Source organism: Gopherus flavomarginatus, chromosome 6 (genome assembly GCF_025201925.1).
Source record: "Gopherus flavomarginatus isolate rGopFla2 chromosome 6, rGopFla2.mat.asm, whole genome shotgun sequence".
NCBI lineage: Eukaryota > Metazoa > Chordata > Testudines > Testudinidae > Gopherus > Gopherus flavomarginatus.
This window is the reverse complement of record NC_066622.1, coordinates 82,253,657-82,273,764: the sequence shown is the minus strand read 5'-3', so window position 1 is coordinate 82,273,764 and position 20,108 is coordinate 82,253,657. Positions and strand designations below refer to the sequence as shown.

Below are 20,108 nucleotides of genomic sequence, written 5' to 3'. Positions count from 1 at the left end.
TTATCTACATGTTCCATGGATGCTAATTATTGGCGTTGCAGTTGATGTATTGGTTTTATTTCAACGAGGCAAATTCCTAGCAGCTTCTCTCCTGTGTCTGTGCAGAGGAAATGAAGAAGCCATGTATCGATGCAGGTTTGGTTCTAGCTTTGGTGCCTCTGCTGGAAAGCACGGACCAAGAGATGTTGCTTCATGCTGGGAGAGCCATTGGCCGCATCTGCTATGAAAACAGTAAGTACTCAATTTGCTGAAGGAGTGCTGTACATTCTGGCTACAGTAGCAAGGTTGTGGGTTGGTTGGTGGTTGTTTTGTTTTTGTTTTTTTTAAACATGCACTTTCTACTTGGACTGAGGCTAACATGCTTTATATGTAGTGCTATGCACCAGTGGTGCTAGCTCAGTTTCCAATTGCTTCTACAATAGACACATACTAGCAAACACAGCATGGTTTTGACAGCAAGGAGACTATAATTAAGGGGTTAGAGTCACTTTTGAATAACTTTTTTTACTCATTGTAATTACAGTAAGTTAATATCAACCCCCCAGCCAAATCATTTAAGTAGCTTTCACTTAGGAACAGCATATTTTATTAAACTGCCTCTTACTAAGTTGTAATTATTATTTCTATTACAATAGTGCCTAGAGACCAACTGAGATCAGGGCCCCATTGTGCTAAGCATTGTACATGCATACAATAAGAGACACTTCCTGCCCCAAAGAAGTTAGTTTAAATAAACAAGACAAAAGGAGGAAGGGAAACAAAGATGGACTGACTTGATCAAGATACCCTGGAAGTCAGTAGCAGACAACTTGGGTCATCTGATTCCCAATCCATTGCTTTACCTACTGAAATGCACGGCCTCTCATGGTAAAACATGTTTATAAAAACTATGCTGTTTCGCTGCTAGGAAAATTTGCCATAGGGAAAAATCCAGGCATATATTGAGGCATCTTGGATTTATTTTGATGAAACCCAAAACACTGCAACATGTTGGGATTTTAAATATTGTAGATAAGGCAGGTTGGATGCTTCAGAAGTGGAATAGCTATAATTATCTGAATCTGTCAAATTCCATAAATAAGTGGGAAAATAACCGTGTATATTTAGAGCCAGATTCCCTCCTCTTGTAAACTGATGCATCTCCATTGATTTCAGTGGAGCTATGCTGACATACACTAGCTGAGGATCTGGCTTCTAAGACATAAAAACACCATACAGAGAGGTGCTAAACTGAAGTGCTATTATATGTCCTGAGACTCTTTGGCACTGGAACAGCACAGATTACTTCTCCATCTGAAAGAGAACAGTTGTTTAAACAATATGAAAGCATAATGCTGTCTTCCTTCTAGAGAACATATTGTAATGGTACATGTTTAGAACTTTTATCTTTCATAAAGTCATCTTCTCAGAACAACCACAATTATTTTAGAATGCAAAGAGCTAAGTTTTGGCAGTGTCACAAACTTCATGCAAGATACAGGGTTGCACTGCCCCAGGAGCACAGCTGGAACTAGCCTGTGAACCAGAGTCACGATCTGGTTGCTAGTTCTCATCCTGCTCCAGTGGGTAAAGTAATCAGAACCACCTCTATGCCTGATGCTCCAGTTCATTTGTACTGACTGATACACTGAGGGACCTACCTAAGTTTCTGCCTGTTCCCTCTCTCATACACCTGCATGAGGGCCAGGCATACATTTTTAACAGTGCAGGTAGTTAACCATTAGAACAATTTACCACGGTATGACTGGGTGTGACTCACCATACCCCCTCCTTACCATCTTGGAGATTAGCTCTTTAGGATGGTACACCTTCTCCCAATGCTGCCTTGCCCACTGTCACTTCTGCTCTCTGACCCATGTCACTCCAGGGACTGTGGTATCTTCTTCATGACACAGCCCTTTGGTCATGTCACCATCTGTATTCCCCCCTTCTGCAGGTTAGTACTGCAGTCCAACTGTCCAGCCAATTCCAGTGGTGAGGACCCAGGCCTGCCAACTACTCCTGGTCCCAACCCAGGGACCCTGTCAATAATAGCCATGTTGTGTGTCTTCTTAGCTCCCCTATCACTGCTGTGCTTCCCTCAGCCTCTTCCCTTGGTGTCCCGGCACTTCACCTTAGGGCCTTCAGACACTGTTCTCTATCCAAAGTACTGGCATGCCTTCCTCTTGCTAGGAACACAAACTTCCCTCCTTGAGCTCTATGCAGCTACTGACCCTGCACAACCCTGCATTGGCAAGGTAAAACTCTTGTTAGTTTGAAAGGATAATGGAGTCAAGATCATGTGATACAAGGCCAGAATGGATGGACTAGTGTGATCAAAGTTTGATCCCCCTAAATTAATTCCTGTTTTAACTAGAGCATTTTTAAAAATAAAAATCTAATCTTAAATTTAATATTTCCAGTGATAGATTATCCACCACAACCCAAATTGTTCCTATGGTTAATTACCCTCAGTTAAAATTTGCACCTTATTTCCAGTCTGTATCTTGTAGCAACATTTTGTTTTAATTCTTACTTTAGTGATACCTCCTCCAGGCCCTCGTTAGTATAACGATGGATTAATCCAAGATGAAATTCCTGTTGCCTTTCATTTGTATACTTTTGATTTCCAGGTGACCTTCAGGAGCAGTTGGTGGAGGCAGGAGTGATCACATCACTGGTCAGGATATTAACTGACTACCCAGACAGTGAGCCACTTGTCCATGTCAACTTGTTGGCCTTATGCAATCTTGCAAACCTAGGTGGGCATTAAAACACTCCCAGATTTGCAACAGTATTGGTTTCCTTTCTCATGCTACCACTGGCTTGTTCTTAGGCAGTGTTTCCACAAGTACGGTTGGCCATAGTAGGCAAATGTTTTGACCTAGCATCAGACAAAATCTCTGCACAGAGATTAGAAACCTGCAGTTGGGATAAATGCAAGACTGTCTTTATTTTTTGTTATACAGAGGTTTACCTCCTTGCTATGTGCCCCCTTGTGGCCAACCTAAATATACTCTCTAACCGTTCATAACTAAACACCAGAACCTGTAGCAGTTGCTGACCAGCCACACACAAATAATTAAGATTCAATACATGTCCTAGCCTCTTCCCAGAGAAAATGTAGCTGGTGTAAACTGATGTAGCTCTATTGACTTCAATCACAGAGTATATGGTAGTACTTCCTTTTTATTTAAAATGTGTTGCAATTTAATTTAATTAAGTATCTTTGTTCATGTATCTCATATGGGACAAGGGACACTAGGAATTTTTGATGCACCTTCTCTCTCTCTCTCTCTCTCTCTCTCCCATTCATCATTTTATAGGTCTTAATAAAATGGCTTAATTCTTTTCTCACTTACACTTGTTTAAAAATGGTGTAGTTTCACTAACTTCAAACAAACAGAGTTGCTCCTGATTTATACAAAGTTAGTGAGAAAAGAATCAGGTGTGAAGTCTTTCATTTCTCTTACTATGGCAATTCTGTGGTGATTGTGAGAACCTCAAATTTGGTTTGGAAAAAAAAATCTGTCCCTCTTGATTGCTGATAAAAATCTTGAAACAAAAACCCTAAAAGCTCACAAAACAGCAGACAAATTTAAAAAAAAACCTCTGGCGGGTTTTTGGCTTAAAAATCATGAGAATTTTAAAAATCTCATGATTTTTGGGGAAGGGCTGACTGTTTCTGAACTCTTAATGTTGGCAATACTGCCTTCTGGACATATTCTATTTTAGCCATGTCCTTTATACATACTTTCTTAAATTGTTCAATGTTCTATATCTCATGGCATTATGGCACATATGTTAAAAGTTTTTGAAAAGCTTTCCACACAAGCTCTACAAGTGCCCATCCTGAACAGGTTGGTTAGATTCTTGCTGGGATACTTTCTTTTGCATAGAAAATGTTCTGGTAAAGTGGTATGACAGCATGTACCACAAGATGAATTCTTTACTGCCACTGAATGCAATGGAGTTAGGACAGCAATTGCTTGACCATTATTAAAGGCATAGCCACAGGAATTACACAACTGGATTAGACAGCAGAAGAAAAATGAGGCAGATTGTTTCATACATGTAACATCTAATCATTTGAGGGGAAGGATTTAAGGGGGGGAACAAATTAGCAAGGCAACTAGATTCAAAGTAGCATCCACTCATCTCTAGGGAGAGATTTTTCTTTTAAACAATATTACATTTAGGTGTGAAAACATACAAAATCATGCCATTATTATCCACACAGAGATAGCTAAGGAGGCGCTAAGCAAGACAAAGGTTACTGAACATCTAGTGAAGCAGCTGAGAAGGGCAGAGAATCATCAGAGGATAGAAACCATTACTGAGGTTCTACAGCTGCTAGCAGAGAATGGTAAGGGTTCTCTTATCTTGACGACTAGGCTCCTCAGTAGGGAGGATACATACTAGCATAATGGCTACAATGAACACTCTGGGGTTTTCAGTGGCATTCCATTACTGGAGGCAGGAACATAAGCCCCTCCTCACAAAAACAATGAGCGAAATCCTGGCCAGATCGATGTCAATGGAAAAATTTCCATTGATTTCAGTGGGGCCAGGATTTCACCCATCGTTTTAAAATGTGGATCTGTGGGACAGTGGAAGAGGAAATGAGCCTGAATAAAATATATGGTGACGTAGTGGTGTGAAATGAATCCTTTGATAACTTTGTGTATGATACACACAGCCTCCATACTGTATGGCAATGCAGAAGATTACTAGGACCTCAGAAAAATTACTGGGAGTTTATCCTAAATATATTCAAAAACTGTAATGGGTACAAATGGAGATAAAAGCCACCCATTTATTAAAACAATCCTAATCGGCAGTGGTTGACTAATGAGGCTAGTGTAACTATCATTTGATTCACTGAAGTAATGCTAAATCAATAATTTTATTGATATGGTATTTCCAGAAATATTTCGAACTCCAAATGTTTACCTTTTGTGTATTTATTTATAATTAAAGAGATCACACATCCAGGTTTCACAGGGACAGGCCCCTGTCTTCATATGATGGCCAAGGAACTTCTTTAGGGTGCCTGAAATGGCCCAGTTTTTCATTTCCTCCATCAAAATATTTGTAGTGTTTTTATTTGTTTGTTCAAGACATTGCTATCTCTCACAATTTGTTCAGGGTTTATCAGAACCAGAAAGTCTAGTGGAGTGAGTGGTCAGACAGCATTCCCCACACTGGAGTGAAAAGAGTAATAGCTAGAGATGTTACCAAAGCTGTCAGTTTTGTTCAAATTCAATATTAACACCACTGGGAAAAAATCCCCCACTCTGAGAAATATGGCCATGGTGTTGCCAAGTTGCAAGCTGGCAACACCAATGCACACCTATTAAAGTATACTTTTGTCTTTCACATTAGTATTTTGCAATTCTCAAAAATATCACTCTAGTTATAAAGTATGTGACACAGAATATCTGAAATGTAATTTTTTAAAAGTACAAAACATAATAAATTGCAATAGATATTCCACAGTTGCCTCATCTTCTCCCTCCCCCTGCTCAAAAAAATTACAATGATCTGTCTAAAAGGTGTATTTATTGTGAGTGTAGTGTTTTTCCAATGGCAACAGCTCTGTTTATGAACAAGAGTCCCACAAGTTACTGCACCTTGGATTTAGCCTCTTTGCATTCACTTTTTATGCAGCGACCCAAAGAGAAGCCATTAATTTGCATGTTCTCCTGACCTCTGCAGATGCTTTGAAAGTGCAAATGGTAGAGGCCGGTGTGCATGAGGCACTTTCAGAGATCCTGCTGAGGCTCCAGGGCAGTTCACAGGCAGAAGATATGTGCAGTGTGAAGGCTGCATCAAATCTCATTGTCTCTCTGCTCCTTGGAGGTAAGATGCATGGAGAAGTAGTAGAAAGTCTCATTAGCAGAGGGATTGCCATCTGCTCCTGTGCTTTCATTTCCTTTCTGCAGGCACAGCTGGAGCTGTTGTTTCAAGATTCCTTGGGGGAATTCTTCTCGATAGCTATTCTATCTTTTTTTTCCACTTACAGTATGATTGTAATGCTCATGTTGCCATATTTTCCTTCAAGCATATACACATTTTGCCTCGGGCATTTAATGCCACTATGCCTGCTCCTAGACGGAGGCTAGAAATGCAATAGAATAGGGTACTGCCTTCTTAATTGTGGCTTTGTGCGTCAGTCCAATCCATCTAAAGCTGGGTTTCTCCAACTTTTGTGATAACCTGACTCCTGTGGGTAGCCAGAAATCTACAGTCCTCCCCAAAAGTAAGAAAAGCTCAGATACAGGACCATATTATACTACTTGAGTTAACCTCCAATTTTAAAGGGCCAGATCCTTAGCTGCTGTAAACCAGCGTAGCTCCACAATCTGGCCCATAATGTGAAGTGAGGGACTAAGAATACTACTGTTGTAGCACAGACAGTGCCTACATCAGTCTCCACAGACAAAGCTCTGCTGCTGACTAATGCAGTCATAGGTCTACATGAAGACCCTGTATCTGCCCCCTTTTTCATGGAGACATTACACAGTCTGATGGGTCCTTTCAAGTAAACTGGCTTCTGACATGGCAATCTGATAGACTAGTGTTCTCAATTTCCCCCTCAATACACCTTAACTCACTCAGTACATTTAAATACCCATGATGTATTCTTCATTCATTGTTCAAAAATGGACCAAGTATTTTTCAGCCATCTGAATTAATGAAGGAAGGAAACATAAGAATTTAAAATTGCTTTGTACTGCATGTTTCTATGTACTGAAAATGGAGAACACTAACCTTCTAGAATATACATTTTGCTGCCCTAGACCTTTTCATTTCCTCAGTCACACTGCTGCACTGTGAGAAGGGACAGAGTCCAGCAGCATTTAAAAGCAGAGCATAAAATGTCAGACATCTGAAATACTGCTTTAGATCTGTGAATATAGAATCCATACTCAACCATAAGGTATAGCAGAAAAATGTTAGCTTTCTCTGCTGATCTTAATTGTAATTTGGTTCAGATGGCCTTGTATGGTTGATAACTTTGCAGCATTTAGGGCTACATGAATTAATAACTGCACAGAATCATGCATTTACATTGCATCCTTTGCCAAAATCTCAACGTAACTTACAATTAAACTTTTAAGAAAAGTTATGAAGCTGTGGCAAACATTTCTCTGAGTTAAACACTATAGCATATTTGGATTTCTCAGTATAAAGAACTAGTTCCAGATCACAAATCTATGGCTTTCATTCTTAAGATTGCATTTAGCCTATGCAGATCTCAATGAGTAACGTAGTGACACCAAACACTTGGAAACACAATAGATACATACGATTCCCTCAATCCCCACTTGTAATTCCTATGAGATTTCCATGCATGGGTTACATGACAGACACACACACACACACACACACACATATGATCTAGCCTTTATCTCAACTGTGATCACATTGCAAGGTACTGATTTCATGAGAAGATGAAGGCACTTTGCACTCTCCAGGACAGATTTATACAAGCATCAGTTCAACACAGCATGAACGGCTCTGTTCCTCCAAATCTTCATATACAATTGCTATTGTATTATGCCTCTGCTTGGGAGAAACCCAGTGGACTACCATCAGACTGAATAAATTCACACCTTTCGAAGAGGATGGTCCTTTCATGCAAGACTGGAGCATATAGCTAAAAGTAGTGTGGGAAAACTTGTATAAGGCTACTAGCCATATATTGAGCATGTGGATTAGTGTAAGACATCTGGGATGATAAATCTTATAACCTTCACTTCACCTTCCTGCCAACTCTGATGTTCTGTTAGAGGAAACAATAATCTACAAACTTCTGAAACCTTGAGCAGTACTATTCTATAATAGATGCAAAGTTGGGTTTAGATGTGCTTTTAGGCTTCTCTTCATTTACTGTATCACAGATGAATCCATGCAGAAGATGTTTGCTAATGGATGTGGCATTATTTACCAGAAGGTTGGTACCTGGCTTGCATCCAATCACCCCCAGCTGCAGCTGACAGGAGCACTGGCTGTTGCTAACTTTGCCAGGAATGGTAAGATTGCTTATTCATTACCCATCAAAGTGACCAAGAGGGGGTATTGTTTGTTTGTTATCAGAGAGTGCAATACTATTAGATTTCATGGCACACTCTCTCACACTTTGTTTTCCTATTCAATGGTGATGCATGTATCTTTACATTATAGGTGCTAATCATTTCAAGGTCCATTGTGTGGGCAAGTCTCCAGCCTTACTCAGACTCAGTTAATATAGCTTCTGTACTAAAGCATCTTCCACTATTCCAGTCCTGAACCCCAGCCCCCACACAAATGTCAAAGCACCTCAGTCCTGACCTGCAGTTTCATTTGCTGACTCACTTCATTCAATGGAAATGAACTATGCAAATGAATTGGAGGGAGGAAGTGCTGATTGGCTGAACTACCTCTGGTGTCACAATGCTCCTCAGCCTGCAGCACCAAATAGACCCTGTGAAGAATGCAGGTTTTTCTGGTGTTCCACTTTTCCAGTGGTCACCAAAACAGACTTCTTCCCACCGATACCTGGAATTTTCCCTGAAACTAGAAATTAACCAGGAGTAGTCTCGAAAAGTTCTCCAAAGGCCATTGGGTGGACTTTTAGGCCTCATTTCACTCAGTCACTTGCTGTTACTAGAGGGCTGAACGCTTTGCTTCTGTTGGTCAAGGTCATTGCACATACTAGAGGCTTCATGCAACCTTTCCCTCCCACTCCTATTTTAGAGACTCCATGCATCCCGCCCACTCTCTCCTCCTCTGCCAGGGGCTCTGAGTGCCTCCTATTCCCCTGATGTCAGGGGCTCTGTATACACCCCACTTTCCCTTCATTCTGATGTAGGATAAAACTTTCAAAATCACTAAGTGATGCAGGTTCCTAAGTGTGTAAGGCCCATTTCCAAAAGAGACTTACTTGCTCTGGAACATTTTACCCATAGTCATTTCAGAAGAAAAATTGAGTGGCTTGAAATTAGGAATGAAATTTCAAGGGAGACTATTTTGTCACACTACGTACCCTCAGTGCAAAGAAAGCAACAGTGATTGCTAAGGACTATAAGCAGAGAAACATAAAATGGCATTGCCTATGGGATAGGAAGGAATGAACTGCACTTATATTGATAGCACTGTTAAAAGGACATGGTTTCTAACAGCTAGGCCTTGGACGGTGCCGGCCATAGAAAAACTCCCAGTTAACACAGTGGAGCTTTTATAACCCAACTCAAAGCCAGATGAATTCCTACATTTTGTGGGTAGTCATAATAAAATATTTGATTAGTTCTACTGGAAGAGCTAATGGAGCCACCCAGTCATTTTAACAAATGACATAGCCCCATCCTTAACTCTTTTTCTGTTCTCACCCTCTTCTTCCCCTCCCCCACAGGCTTGAGTTCTTGATTGCATTTTACCTGGCAGTGAGCATTGTACATTATTGCTCACTGGAAATGTCCTCTATGCCTTTAAAAACTTGCTAACATAGATTTAATGTTTGGCTGAATGACTTTTTATTTTAATTCCTTCTCCCCCTGTGCCATCCCCTCCACCCCCCACATTAGACATTCTGGGTAGAAGAAGTGAATAATCCCTGTCTGCCCTCAGTCTGTGCTGCTGATGTATGCACAGTCTTTAATCTAAGTAAAGAAATCCTGTGACTATCTGATTGCAGTGCTAAGGGACCTCTGATGAGGCAGTGAAAAGATGACAGCTTTTGCAGCTGAGAAAATAGCTATTCCTAGCCAGTTTTAACTGTGAGCCATTAAATTGAAGGCACGGTCAAGGCTGCCACCATACAGGCAAAAATCCACTGAAAGAAAGAGCCATTTGGGAGCTTTGCAACAGTCAAAGAAAGATGGCCACTAAAGGGATTGTGGCTGTTTGCATATTACTAGAGGAGGAAGGGTATTTGTCATTCTTTCTCTCGTTTGTGTGTGTATAAAGTTAAAGTTCAGTGAAAGTGAGACTATTTCAGTATAGACTTGAGCCTATTAAAAAAAACTCACACTACATATTTTATCTGTAACATTCTGTCAAACAAAACCCTTGACTTATTTCCCTGAAAGGATACATGGCCATCCAAAGAGCCTTGTGAATTTTCTCAGGCCTCTGATCTCAAAATACCCAGGATCCTGCCGGGGAGCATGTCTGAGAAATCACATACAAAATGTCACCATTAAAAGCTGCATTAATGAATGGAAATTGAAAGATTTTTTCCTGAATAAAATTTGAAAAATCAGAAGGAATGTCAGTTTTCACAAGTACATGTTTAAATGTCACAAGTATTTGACAAGTTTCAACTGAGATATGTAACAAAGGAAAATATAGTTTAGCTGAAATGCAATAGTAATGATGATGCTAGAGACACATCAAAAAGGAACCTATGAAAAGAATCTTGCATTCCCTCAACATAGATCAGGAAGAGAGACACATTGCAGTGGAAAAGGCATTAAATAATCCTATGGTTTAGAACAGTAGCGGGCAAACATTTTGGCCCAAGGGCCACATCTGGGTATGAAAATTGTATGGCGGGCCATGAATGCTCAAGAAATTGGAGGTTGGAGTGTGGGAGGAGGTGAGGGCTCTGGTTGGGGGTGCAGGCTCTGGGGTGGGGCTGGGGATGAGGGGTTGTGGGTGCAGGAGGGTGCTCTGGGCTGGGACCAAGGGATTCAGAGACGAGGAGGGAGATCAGGACTGGAGCACAGCTTTGGGATGCGGGAGGGGGTCAGGGGTGCAGATCTGGGCAGCGCTTACCTTAAGCAGCTCCCAGAAGCAGAGGCATGTCCTCCCTCCAGCTTCTCCATGTAGGGGCAGCCAGGCAGCTCTGCACACCGTCCCATCCACAGGAATGGCCCCTGCAGCTCCCATTGGCCATGGTTCCAGGCCAATAGGAGCCACGGGGGCAGCATTTGGGGCGGGGCAGTATGCGGAGCCCCCTGGCTGTCCCTATGTGTAGGAGCTGGCATGCTGCTGCTTCCAGGAGCTGCGCAGCACGATGGCATGTACAGAGCAGGGCAAGCCCCTGACCCTGCTCCCCAGCAGGAGCAGGAGGGCCAGATTAAAATGTCTGAAGGCAGGGATGCGGCTCCCAGGCTGTAGTTTGCCCACCCCTGGTTTAGAAGCAGCTAAATAAGGTCAATAAGTTGCAGGGAGGTAAATTCTAAACAAAACAAAAACAACAAACAGTTGAAATAATTTTGTTAACTGTATAATGGATTTAAACCGGGGTGGGCAAACTACAGTCCGGGAGACACATCCAGCCCTCCAGCCTGTTTAAACCAGCCCTCAAGCTCCTGGGAAGTAGGGTCTGGGGCTTGCCCTGCTTCTGCGCTCCAGCTGGGGAGTGGAGTCCAAGGCTGCTCCACACACGCATGCTGAATCTCCCACAAGCAGCAGTATGTCCCCCCAGAGCCCACACCCCAGCAAGAGCCCTCATCTCCTCCCACACCCCAACCCCAATTTCATGAGCATTCATGGCCCGCCATACAATTTTCATACCAAGATGTGGCCCTTGGGCCAAAACGTTTGCCCGACCCTGATTTAAACCCTCTTTTAGAGGCAGATCCTCATCTGGTATAGCACCATTGAAGTGACTAGAACTTCACAGATTTATACCAGCCTGTGGTATGCAGTACTCAGGTCTCTTTCCCATATTTTACCAATCTGAATTTACACTAAAAGGGGGTGGGTGTTGGAAGCATTGTCCTGACTACAATGAAGTTCAACCACTAATACCAGAAATGACTTTTTTCCTCTGGGCCAATAATTATACTAGCAAAAATTATTTGCTCTTTGGCTGTATAGACACCCTACTGCACCAAAGGGCATGTAACTGCACCACACTTTCTTGGGGAAGAATATCCTGGACACACAGGAATTAAGGGAAGACATGGATTTAGAGAATTTAGAACAAGCACAAGAAAGATCTAAAGGAAAGTTTCCCTGAGAGCACAATTTCATGTCTTTCTTCTGTCGGAGGCTGCAGCAACTCTGATAACAAAAGGGTTCTTAGAAATAAAAGGTATATGTAGCAGGGTTTCAGGCCAAAGAGAGGTTAGCCCTTGCTGGGCGAGTGTGGGGTTAGGGTAGGGGACATGAGCCTGCCCTACTCTAGTAGGTCCCAACCCAGAGCCACATGGAACCAGCCTTCCTGGTTTCAGGTTCCCATATCAGCAAATGCATTCCCTGGGCCACTGGCTACCTTGGTTCCAAATCCTGTAGGCCCATAAAGGGTAGTGCCCTCCTGTCTCCCTCATCCTACATGGTCATCCAGGGTGCCACAGTGGCCTCTTCACACAGGGGCTCTGGCAGGAACCTGTAGCACCCATCTGCTCTCCTCCTCAGAGTGAGTTGAGCTGCTTCCTTTTCTATGCTCCCTCCACTGGGAGCATGCCCAGCAAGGGCAAGGGGGCATGGCCTCCCAGGCCCAAAGTGTGTGGTTAACCCTTGCTGGGCCAGTGCAGAGTTGGTACATCCCATTGCAGTGTAATACACAAAAAACAAAGCCAGAAGAGTTTCATGATAGGTACATCACTAAGGAGGGTATTTTGGAGAAAGTGCAATACGAAGCAGGGATATCTTGGGACTGATTATTTTGTTCCGACTCTCACCAGTGTTAAACAGGTAACTAGTGTAATAAATGCAAGATCAGAATTTGGTCCCTTACACTGAAGAGGCTAAAGTAACTATGGAACCAATTCTCCTCCCACACCTGTTAATCAGCATTAATTCCTCTGAAGTTGGTGGAGTTATAGCAGTGTAAAATCAGTGTAAGTGAGATCAGATTCACACTAGATGAGCCAGATCCTCAGTCTCCCAAGATCTGTTGGTGCCTCTAAAGTGGCACTGAATGGCATTAAAGCAGCCCTAATGAGGCAGCAAAGGATTCTACCATCATGGAATTGTTGAAGGGTAAACTGGGATCTATAGACGGTGAGTCCAAAGCCCTAGCAGACCATTTTAGCTGGCATAAGTTAACTTGACTGGAAGCAAGCTCAGGCAAGTGTAAAGGTAGCTTAAAGTCACCTTTGTTGAGCATGAGGGCAAGTTCTGTGCAGCTGAGGATTGCTATTGCTCTTGTTAAAAGGTGATCCCTGTTGAACCCCAAAACATCCAATAGTTTCTGGTGTTCCCCAGTGGAACACTGCTGGGCATTACAACTATCACTGTGTCTAATCTCTCCTCCTGAATGCTTGCTTTCCCCTCTTCTTAAGATGGCAACTGCGTACGGATGGTGCAGCTGGGAGTGGTACTTCAGCTTTTGGACCTTTTAGAGCAACACGTGGACAATGGGGACGTTTCTGTCCAACATGCTGCACTGAGTGCCCTTCGAAATCTTGCTATCCCAGGTACAGAGCTGGTGGACAATCTCCTATCCATAAACAACTGGTGTCCATGGAGGGACAGGTCAATACCTAGTGTAGATCCACTGAAGTCACAGATTCTGGTGCATTTTCAGATTCTGACAGGTATCTGAGCTTTTTTCCTGCAAAATAATTCATGCATGTGAATAACTGATGGAGACTATTCATGTGCAGAAAGTTAAGGAGCTTGAAATTATTCACAGGGATCTTATTAGTCACTACTGAAATGGCTTAACATTGCACACAAATACTATATAACAGGACAGGAAATGAAGAACAGTAGATACACTTTAAGCAGTGTAGGAGGCAGGAAGGAATTATATCCCATTATATCTTCAAGGGATTTTACAAAACTGCTCCTCTCCTTCTTTGAAACCAATACTAATTTAGAATCAGTTAAAATTTGACCTATATGTTGCAGTGTAGAGTTTCTGCTCTTGAGATCATTAATAAATACATCATCTCATGTCAAATGCAGCTCTGCTGTCTGGGAGTGCTATTGAGAGTAGGAATTAATTTGTCAGAACACTTCTAACAGTACAGTGCCACCTAAAATGATGTTGGGGCATTGATTCAGCACTGGCTCAGAGGAAAAAGTGCCAACTCCAGAGCCACCAACACTGCAGCAACAGGGTGTTCTTGAAGGTCCCGGTCCCCTCTCTCAATACTAAACTGACTAGGTTGTTTAACTTGTCTGAGCACAAAATGGTGACTTTCTATGATAAAAATGTCCAAGAGTTTGTCAAAATAAAGCAAAATTAGTGCCATGGAATATATTTGTATCCTTCTCCTATTGACTAGTAGTTAGACCTTGTGCCTCTTCTCCACTGCCTCCTTTTAATATTTGGTAAATGATCTCTCTCTGAAGAAAACATGTTTCATTTCAGAAGTTCATTCATTTCTCTCAATACTCATGTTTAAAGTTGGGTACCCTGGTGAACTGGGTGGGGCCTGTCTATTGATCAAACTAGAGTGATAAAGTTGGCCATAACCTGTGTGTGTGTATTTGTTTGTTTTTTTAATGCAATGTACTTCATAGCACAGTCCCTGTCAATTGTTCTAAACTGGTGATATTCATTTGAAAGGTGAAGAGGAGAAATTTTCTAAAATTTTCTAATGCAACATCTTGCATAAACCAGCATAGATGTAGATGTAGATGTAGATGTGTGTGTGTGTGTGTGTGTGTGTGTGTAGATACAGCCCAACATACAGGTGTTTCTTGGTGCTAAAAGTGTACAACAATTTTATGGCATATTTAACTAGAGCTGTTTTTAATCAAAATCAAAGTGTTTAAAATGTTTGACAATTTTGTTAAAAAAATTTTTTTAAAAATGAAGCTTTTCAGTAATGTTGAAACATCCCATTTTGACATTCTTGGAACTCGCTGTTTCAGTTTTTTAAACAACCTTCCAAAACAAGTTTTTGCAAGTTTTAAAAGGATCAAAAATCCAAATTAAATGTTTTGATAAAAATACTCTTTTGGGAAATTTCATTATTTGCTTTTGATCAATTTTAGAACAGTTTTTTTTTAAATAATGGAATTTCCCACAAAATGGAAAATCCAGTTCCCATCCTGATCTATATTTAAACCATATTTCCTTCATTTAAGAACAATCTGGCATTGCATGACAAATATAGCTATTACTGCAAATAGCTGTTATTGCAAAGTAGCTTTAGTTACAAGTGCATAACAGGGTCAAGTGCACAAGATGTCCATGCTATGCAGGCATATAAATCCCAGACAAGTCATATACCTACCCTCCTACATGGAAGCTCTTATGTTGTGGTGCAGCAGCACAGAGAAGGACGAATGTTTAAAGCAAAGAAAGGTGCTTTATTAGTCATAACCTAGAAGTAACAGATGGTTGAGCACTACTTCCTATTTCAGGGAAGGCTTCTAGCACAGAAATGCTGAGATAATACCATGCTTATATACAGCAAAAATTAATAAGCTATTCTACTGACATCACATCACATTCTACTGATGGTCTGACTGAACTAACCTAAAGTTTCTGCTCTCCAATTCCTGGAGCTGCTTAGTGCTGACCTTCCACTGTCTCTCTGCTTGACTTTAACCAGGAACCTGTTCCCTTCAGTGGCTAAACCTTAGGATCATGTGCACAGGCCCTGGTTTGGCAATGACAGTACTTATCCTGCATCTGCTTTTTAAAAAGCTCCTTCCCAGGATCTTGTGGCACCTTTCCTCACTGCTGCACTACATAGAGCAGCACAAGGCGGACTCTTTATAAACAAACAGTCTGACCTTGGAATACAAACACTGCTGCTGTAGTCTCTGAGAGGAAATTTAACAGCTGTTTAACAGTACAGAGCAATACTACACAACACTTTAAGCCAGGAAGGGGGAAATAATACCTTATCCAGCTGAAACGGTGTGGGTAATTTAGGTAGGCAGGATGTAATTACATCCATTAGAATGTAGGGTGAGATTTTCAAAACTTCAAAAACTCTCATTGACTTTATTCTTGCACTATGTGCTGTGGGATCTTTAATGATCACAAGTAGCGAGGATATTGATTAATCTCTCATCTGAAAGCTAGTTCTTCCAGTGCTCAGTTCTCCTTAACAGCAGTCTGGGACATTGGTATGATACCAACTCAAGAGAAAGAACCCCCTTCAGTGAATCCCCAATCCCACTTTCTGTAGTATAGTACCTAAATGTCCCTTGGAGATTTCTTAACCAAGCAGTAAATGACCCAGACCTTGCGTAGTTTATAGGATCTAACAAGATGAAGTTTAATTCCTCTTATATCCTTCCTTGTTAGGATAGCCTAAATGCCAGCCAATCTTAATGGCTTGTGCGGCTGTACTTTAAATGTGTTGAACTATGTGTTATCAGATATTTGTGCATTGATCTAGAGTCTAATTTAATGTTGGTAATCTTCGTTGTTCAAATATCTATTACAAACATATCCTGATCTTTTGAAGAGTGCGTTTATTCTGGGAAACTAATAAGCTGTGCATCAAAACATAAAAAGGAAAAAAAATCATAGATGAGGGCTATATAAAGAAATCTATCTGTTACCAGTGGCTGCAGAAAGGAACTAATAAAAGCAACTGAAGAATTTTAAAAGAAAGAAAATCCACACACTGTGATTTACTTAATAGGAGCAGTAATGTGCAGAACACAGCACTTATAAATTCTGTGAAATCCTATTCTCATCCCAGGTCTTTGCTAGCCATCACCATTAAAGCAAACCTCAAAATATGGAAATTATCAGCAGAGCTCCCATAGTGACGACATACTCCTCTTCTGCATTAATACTGCACAGACTACACCTTTAAAAGGGCATAAGATAAAACTGCAAGGGAAGTCAAACAGAACATAAGATGGAAATCAATTAGATACGTTCTAAAACTTACAGATAGGCACAAGAGGTGTTGTTAATTGATTCAAACTGAGTAGTACAGAGGGAGGTTTCCTGGCGAATTCTACTACAATCAAGAGACTGGGGTTTGAGCTTGTGCTACTGGAACCAAAGAAAATTACAAACAAGGTAATTAACAGTTAGTGTCTGTTTCTCAGCATGCCTGCAAGGTCGGTAAGGGAAAGGACAGAAGGATTCTTGCCTGATGCAGTTGCCCCAGGAAAGACAAAAACATGGAGAAAGGGAGGATAAAATTACTTTGGAGAAAGTCTTTGGTAGCTGAGTTAAGCAGCATTTAGGCTTTTTCCAGAGAAGCTTCTGATCATTACCAGAAATTACTGCACTGAAGAATGGTGCAGAGAAACAAGATTTGGAAGGGAAGTAGAGCACAGAAGCAATGGTATCAGGTGTCTCAAATACAAAGGCACTTCACCCTCCAAACAAACTGAGATCAATTATTTTTACTGCATCTCCTTTTGGATAGGGATAAACAAACAAAGAGCACAATCTTCTGAACACTGGCCCACATTCCAATAGGTTTGAAAACGCAGTGAGTGAGTGAGTGAATGTGTTTTCGCAAAAACACTGTTTCTGTGATATGTGTGGTTCAGTATAAGACCAAAAGGTTTGAACAATTCTGACCTTTATTTGAACCAAATTGAATTATTACAGGCTTACCCCTTGTCAATGTTCAGTAACCACAGAAAAAGCAACTGTTACACTGTGAGTTGAATATATCTAACTTGTCTAGATACTTGTATGGTCTTCATCATTGTAGTATTTGAGCTACAAGTTAATGTTCTCCAAAATGATCAAAGTTCTCTCTTTCTGGTTCCATTTTCTAGTTGCTAACAAGGTTCAGATGCTGGAGGAAGGCGTAGCAGAGCGGATCCAGATGCTTTTGAGATCAGAGATGGCTCCTGTGCAGTTTAAACTTCTTGGAACACTGCGGATGTTAATAGATGGTCAAGGTAGAGAATTGCTGAGCACAGACTAATGTCACCTTGAAATGTTTTGCGAGCTACAAGTGAAAGGGAAAATACACTTTGGAAATGTGAAAAGACAATGGGCCAACTGCTTGGCAGTTAACTCCACTAAGCCAGCAGAGTTAAAACAGCAAAGAATATTGTCCAGTGTGTCAAGTCTACTAGAGCAAAAAACTCAAGCATCTTGACAGCAATAGATGAGATATGGAGAGGCCTGAACAAAGAAGCTGCAAAAATCTAAGTGAGAGATAACTAAGGCCTGAACAAGAGATTTTTAATGGATTTACGCCAGCATAAAATGGTAGGGAGAATCAAGGCAAAGATTTAGAATCTGACAGTTTAAAGTGAGTGAACAGTGGAATTGGGGAATATAAAGAAACAAGAAGATGTGGAGTGGAGGCAAAGGTTTCTAGCACTCTAAAACATTTCTGTAGGGTCCTGATTCTTACAGATTTATCCTACATCCTGGCTGTATAGCTTAAAAAGCCCTGAATCTCTTTTGGGCATTGTAACAGGATGATATTGTGTGCTTAAATTCCATGTTTGGAAGCCCAAAGCCTACAGCTGGCTACACAGATGGGCATGAAGTATGATAACACTCATTTAATCGTCTAATTGCCATTTTGAGAACCAAGATGCAGCAATGGGTACTCAGCTTAGGCATCCAAGTTTGAAAATTGTGCTCTCCATTTACCATAATGCAGTGATTCAGCCTACCACAAAACAGACAATATCCTACCAGAATATCATGGCATGAGAAAGCAAATCTCATGCATTTGTGATGCAATATCTTAGTTATTTCAGCGCACATGAGCAGCTAACCTAGAGCAATATTCCTCATAGACTTGTGCATCAGGTTTAAGGACCAGTACAAGGAAAAAAAATCCAGAAAATTGAGTGATGGGTTCCCATTTCAGAACTGTCACATATTGCTGGCACACGCAGAGTAACATCTTAACTCAGATAGATTCATCAGCTATGTAGGGAAAACATAGGCCTGATTCACTACTGCCTCACATAAAGTACCACAGTTGGTTTGGCAGCAATTTGCATTCATTTGGCAAATGAGTACACCAGGTTCAAGGCAATGGAGGATCAGGACTAAGAGCCACTTCTGCTCTTGCTCACACTGGTTGTACGCCAATAAGATTCCAGTGACTTCAGTTCAATTATTTTAGATTTACATTGGTAAAAGTGAGATCAGAAATTGGCCCCAATGAGACAGCGCTAGCTAAAACAAGAATCCTCTTCTGAATTTGAAATAATGTAGCATGTTCTAATGTAGAGTAGGAAAAATCTAAAATGCTACCTAAGTTTTATCCTTCCATGGTAGTAAGTGCAGAAGCTGCCCGTCTTTAATTGCCTTATGTTCTATTTACCCATGAGCCAACATTGACCTTAATTAACACCGCATGAAACACTCTCATGCACATGTGTCTACTAACAAGTTCGTACTAAATTAGTTAATGGCATTATCTAGTGTAAATTTGTTACTCTGACAATTGCTGGGCATGCTGATGCTTGCAGAATTGAGAAAGGCATGTTTTTCTCTAATTATAGCAATCTAGATGCCTTTGTGCTTATCACGGTCAGCATCACACCACCAAAAAGGAGGTACTTCCCAACAGTGACTCCTTTCCCCAATCCCCAATGTATTGCTGATGGAGCCACACTGATGGATTTATGCACCTAGCCACATGGTCACAGTAGCTTTTTAAGTATTGCTGGATGTTAGGAAGTGGGCACAATTCACAGAAGGCCCACATTCCATGAATTGAAGATATAAAGATGTCTTCTTCTAAATGGTGTCTAATTAGACTTGGACTTAGAATGTTTTACTGCCAGCAGAGTCAACAGAAGGTCCAACTGGATAAGAACTGGGTCAGGGCCTCTGCCTTGAGCAAGGCTTTTAAACTGGTTTTACTTGCCAACATGGCACCTCTTAGATGAAAGCAGTCTGGACTCTAACTGGACTGCTCTGATCTCATGAGATAAACACAAGCAATTCTGTCCTCAAACCACTGCCATTTTCTCATGTGAAGTGACTTGCGGTGGTAAGTGAAAGTCTCTGTCATTCTGCTGGGTGAAGAGATCCTCACTCAAAAAAACAGTGAAAGGGGGATCTTTGGACAGGTCCAGAAGCTCTGAGAACCAGTTCATGTTTATGCTGCAACTTTGACTTTGTCCTGTCCACCCTTCCTCAGTATTCTGGGGCTGAGAGAAAATGGAAGAAAAATATAAAATGCTCTCCCTCCCCACACCCCCAGCATGTTTAAGTATGTGGATCTGGAGTAGATGTTAAAGTCATCCTATGCTCCTATTGGACACTTTTTGAATAGGCTTGGCAAACACTACAGCCTGTACCAAATGAACTCTGTTCAAGCAGG

The 20,108-nt window shown here is 41.3% G+C and overlaps 1 protein-coding gene across 4 annotated transcripts in view; it reads left to right on the top strand.

Moving 5' to 3' along the window:
• The window catches only part of LOC127053807 (rap1 GTPase-GDP dissociation stimulator 1-like), a 52,803-nt gene that overhangs the window by 24,981 nt on the left and 7,714 nt on the right, over positions 1-20,108 (top strand). For 3 of the 4 annotated variants that reach the window (XM_050959100.1, XM_050959098.1, XM_050959097.1), the window contains 7 exons: positions 106-231; positions 2,613-2,741; positions 4,220-4,345; positions 5,698-5,841; positions 7,887-8,018; positions 13,200-13,334; positions 17,581-17,706. In XM_050959100.1, the coding sequence (XP_050815057.1) occupies positions 106-231; positions 2,613-2,741; positions 4,220-4,345; positions 5,698-5,841; positions 7,887-8,018; positions 13,200-13,334; positions 17,581-17,706 (918 nt within the window). The remainder of the gene's footprint in view (positions 1-105; positions 232-2,612; positions 2,742-4,219; positions 4,346-5,697; positions 5,842-7,886; positions 8,019-13,199; positions 13,335-17,580; positions 17,707-20,108) is intronic. The other variant, XM_050959099.1, reaches the window with a different exon arrangement.